Below are 4,110 nucleotides of genomic sequence, written 5' to 3'. Positions count from 1 at the left end.
TTCTGCGCGTGTATGTGTCGATCCTTCGCCGTCCACCTCCTCCAGCACGTTAGGCAACGATGTTGTCTTGTCGATGTCCTCACGAAAAATGAATGTGTCTCACCACCAGAATATCGCTTAAGTATGCTTTTTGTGTGTGATTGAATCGAGAGAAGGTGTGGTTTACAATGGCAATTTGGAAGGCAAACTAGAGGGGAATGAACTCTCTGAGCTCGGAACTTTCGGCGACTGAGCAATAATCGATTGCGGGCGCATACAATATTGGATACGGAAATATCCTACTGATAAATAAATATATATGATGGCCCTCCACTTACCCCGTACATGGAAATTTATATGTTTGGGCAAATTTATCTAAAACGATAATTTTAAATTAATTTCTTTGAAAGCTAATGTCCTTGCATTGTCTTTGATTCCTATGTACGTCCATCAAAACCTTTTTGAAAATTTTTTTTTTTTTTGCATTTTGCTGCATCATCATATTTTTACATTTCAACAAAACAGTTCAAACGCAAACACAACCACTTATTTACAAAGCCACATTAGTTCTGACAAATGTCACACAATTCCGTTTGAACTCATTCACACTAGCTTCTTTCATTTGTACCGGTAGCATATTATAAAGCCTTATCCCTTTGTAGAACAGTGAATTCTGAGTGCTTGCTAGCAGAAACGATGCCGTACGGATGTTATTAGCAGATCTTGTACTATATCGGTAGATGTCCCTTCCTCTTATTATCCTGGACGTCAAGTATGCTGGCGCTGAACCTTTTGCAATTTTGTGTATCAGTAGTAGCGTGAGATACGTCACGCGTTGCTTTACTGAGAGCCATTGGAGTGTTCGAAGCATCAACAGAACGGGAGTCCTTCGATTGCATTGCAGGATTATACGCATGATCTTGTTTTGGATTTTCTGGAGGCGACGCATTTGCTGATCATTGGCGAGATACAAGATTGATGGGCAGAAATCTATGTGCGGTGATATCAGGGCTTTGTACAAGTGAATCAAACTCCACTGCGATAAATCTTTCTTTAGTCGACAGAGAACTCCAAACTTCTTCGCAATCTTTTTCACTGTGTGGTCAATATGGCTTTTGAAGCTTAGTTTATCATCTATTATAACACCTAAGTATTTAATTTCACAAACACGTTCTAACAAACGATTATCAATCGTCACATTCACACTTTCACTATACACTGACTTATTGCTAATTAACATGTATTTTGTTTTGTCAATGTTCAGCTTCAATTTCTTAAATTTCAGCCATTTGGTCAAGTTTGAAAGATCACAGTTCAATTTTTCAGTAGCAGCAATAGCATTGTCGGAAGAAATGTATATCACAGTATCGTCGGCAAATAGGTTTATATCACAGTGCTTTAGTATTCTCTTTAAGTCGTTAATATATAAAATAAACAAAATAGGACCTAACACACTGCCTTGAGGCACACCAATATTTGTCTCTTTGGTATTGGATATCACAGAATTGTACTTGGTCCTTTGAGTTCGACTGTCAAGGTAGGATACAAACCATTGTAGAACAGTGTCAGTAAAACCATACTTTGTAAGAGTGTTCAGTAGTTTTCTTCTCGATATCGTCTCAAAAGCCCTTTTCAAGTCTAAAAACACCGCAATCACATTTTGCTTCTTCTCGAAGGTCTCCTTCCATTTTACAAGGACTAGGTTTAAAGCACTTTCACAAGAATGTTTCTCACGGTATCCAGATTGTTCAGGAACTAGAAGGTCGTTTACTACAATGTATTCCAGCAACTGTTCCTTGACGATTAGCTCCAACACTTTCTCGTACACTGGAAGCATGTTTATCGGGCGATGTTCTTCTGCTTTCACTGTTCCATTCACCTTCTCGATGGGCACTACCACCGATTCTTTCCATGAGTCAGGTACATTTCCAGTGGCCAAAGAGTCGTTTATAATATTTAACAGGGGTACTTCAATAGCTTCAAATGCATCTTTCAAGATTCTGGAATTGATCTCATCAGATCCTGATTTTTCCTCCAGCGACCAAACCACCGTTTTGAGTTTTTCAAGAGTGATTGATTGAAACTTCGACAGCTTACTACCAGTGAAATTTTCTGTCAGTTCTAATGGTTCGTCTACCTCATCTATTGAGTCACTGATATCCTCGATGCTACTCACAAAATATTCGTTGAACTTTTCAGCAATGACCTGCTCGTCACTCACTTCTTCTCCATTAAAGTTAATAGCTTGAGGGTGGACTAGCTTAGGTTTGATCATTTTTTTCAAGATCTTCCATAGCTCTTTGGTGTTATGTTTGTTTACTTCTATCGATTGCTGCACGTATTCATGCCTTGTTCTCTTCAGTGTACATGCATATTCGTTCCGGTGGACTTTGTATGTTTGCCAAGCTTGGTCAGAGCGTTGTTGGAGGAATTTTCTATATGTAGCATCTCGTTTTCGCTTCATTCGCTGTAACTCTACGGTGTACCACTTGTTTGTGTTTTTCAATTTAACAAACTTGACAACCACTAGTTGATTAACACATATTTTCATTACTTCAATGAAGCCGCTAGCTTTCTCATGGAAGTTGTTTAAACTCACTACTTCTGACAATTTTTCCCTTAATAAATTCAAAAGGGCAGTACGGCTATAGTTTTTCCAACACTTAATTTTCACGTTAGTTTCATCAACTTTGTCCAAGCTACCGTCAAGAGACACACACAAAGTTTCGTGGTCAGATATCTTAAAATCCGGTACAACACAAACATTGATATCACAGTTCGAGAATATTAGGTCAATTAATGTTTGACTAGTACGGGTTATACGTGTGCATTGTTGGACTAGTTGCATGAGTCCTTGCGCTTCAGCCACAAGCTTTAACTGGGAAGCATCTCGTGAATTGAACCAGTTGATGTTGAAATCGCCAGCAAGTAGTGTGAATTTGGACAGATCAACGATTTCTTCCAACCACGAATCCTCCAAAATTCGCAGAAATATCGAATCGCTTGCTCCCGGTGAATGATATAAGACTCCATAATGACCGGGCTTCATACCATTCAGGATCTCAATCGCCACGATCCAGTTTTTGTCGGCTTGCTCTCTGAAGATTAGTCGATGTCTCAAGCTAGAATGGACGTACATCATGACACCACCGGTATGTCTTGAGTCCGAGTAGCAACTTATTATTTTGTATCCATTGATCTGGAAATGATCATCTCCTATGGTTTCAGTGACGTGTGTTTCATTGATCATAACCAGTTTTGGTTTCAGGGTTTCTACAAGAAGACGAACTTCAACGAAATTTGTAGATAATCCACCACAATTTAGATAGATTACCGGATGATAATCTTCCGTAACCATTAGTTGCTATTGGTTTCGTTCAAGCAGCTGTCGTTTTCTAGCAACCAGTTTTTTATAAACAGCACATTCGTTGCTGTATGCAAAATGCTTCGTGCACAAATTTAACTTCCGACTTTTATTCATTCTATCACAGTTGGCGCAGCAAACTGTTTCCGATTGGCACTCGCCTGTTTTATGGGCACCAGCACATTTTGCGCAGGTCTCAGAATTTGGACAAATCGTGCTTTTGTGATTGAAATCACAGCATTTGAAGCACCGTATGATTCCAAAACACTCTGCAACCTGGCATCGTTCCCAACCGACATTCACTCTCCCTAAATTGAGAAGTTCTTCGTGACTCTTGGCATCGAATTCCACAACAAACGTGAATGAGAAGTGATTTTTATAGCGTGTTATCAACTTGAACTCAAACCGCTTCGGTAAATCATTCGGCTCCTCCAAAGCTTTGATCAACTGTTCTTCATTCAACTCATCAGACACTCCTATAATTTTTAGTCTTGGTCGCATTGGTTTTGGGACGATGACGTCATATTCTCCCCCACATTTCTCTTTAACCGAATTCACCAAAGAACTAACATTTTCCCCTGTTTTCACTTCCAGAATGACAGAGCCATCCCGCCCCTCACGTACAGCATTAATTTGATTTGCGGAGCGATCGATTTTTTCTTTCAAACTCTGCTTCGTGGTTTTCGCCTATTGTTTCACATCCTTCGATCGAACTATCACTACAGGCTCTCTGCTTTTCCATTGCTTTGGAGTTGATCTCTCGCTCC

The 4,110-nt window shown here is 39.6% G+C and overlaps 1 protein-coding gene across 1 annotated transcript; it reads right to left on the bottom strand.

Moving 5' to 3' along the window:
* Positions 1 to 529: 529 nt before the first annotated feature.
* Positions 530 to 3,337, bottom strand: LOC129773785 (uncharacterized). Its single transcript, XM_055777432.1, has 2 exons — positions 1,714 to 3,337; positions 530 to 1,074 (listed from the first exon to the last, which is right to left on the bottom strand). Exons 1-2 carry the CDS (start codon positions 3,335 to 3,337, stop codon positions 530 to 532), a joined length of 2,169 nt encoding a protein of 722 aa, XP_055633407.1.
* Positions 3,338 to 4,110: the final 773 nt, after the last annotated feature.

This window comes from Toxorhynchites rutilus, chromosome 3 (genome assembly GCF_029784135.1).
Source record: "Toxorhynchites rutilus septentrionalis strain SRP chromosome 3, ASM2978413v1, whole genome shotgun sequence".
NCBI classification, from domain to species: Eukaryota; Metazoa; Arthropoda; class Insecta; order Diptera; family Culicidae; genus Toxorhynchites; species Toxorhynchites rutilus.
The sequence above is the reverse complement of the archived record's forward strand: the minus strand, read 5'-3'. Positions and strand labels throughout refer to the sequence as shown.

Coding starts and splice junctions, on each gene's coding strand:
- LOC129773785 (XM_055777432.1), bottom strand. CDS start 3,337: ATGGTTACGGAAGATTATCATCCGGTAATCTATCTAAATTGTGGTGGA. Junction 1,075..1,713: donor TCCTGAACAATCTGGATACC/GTGAGAAACATT, acceptor TTGACCACACAG/TGAAAAAGATTGCGAAGAAG.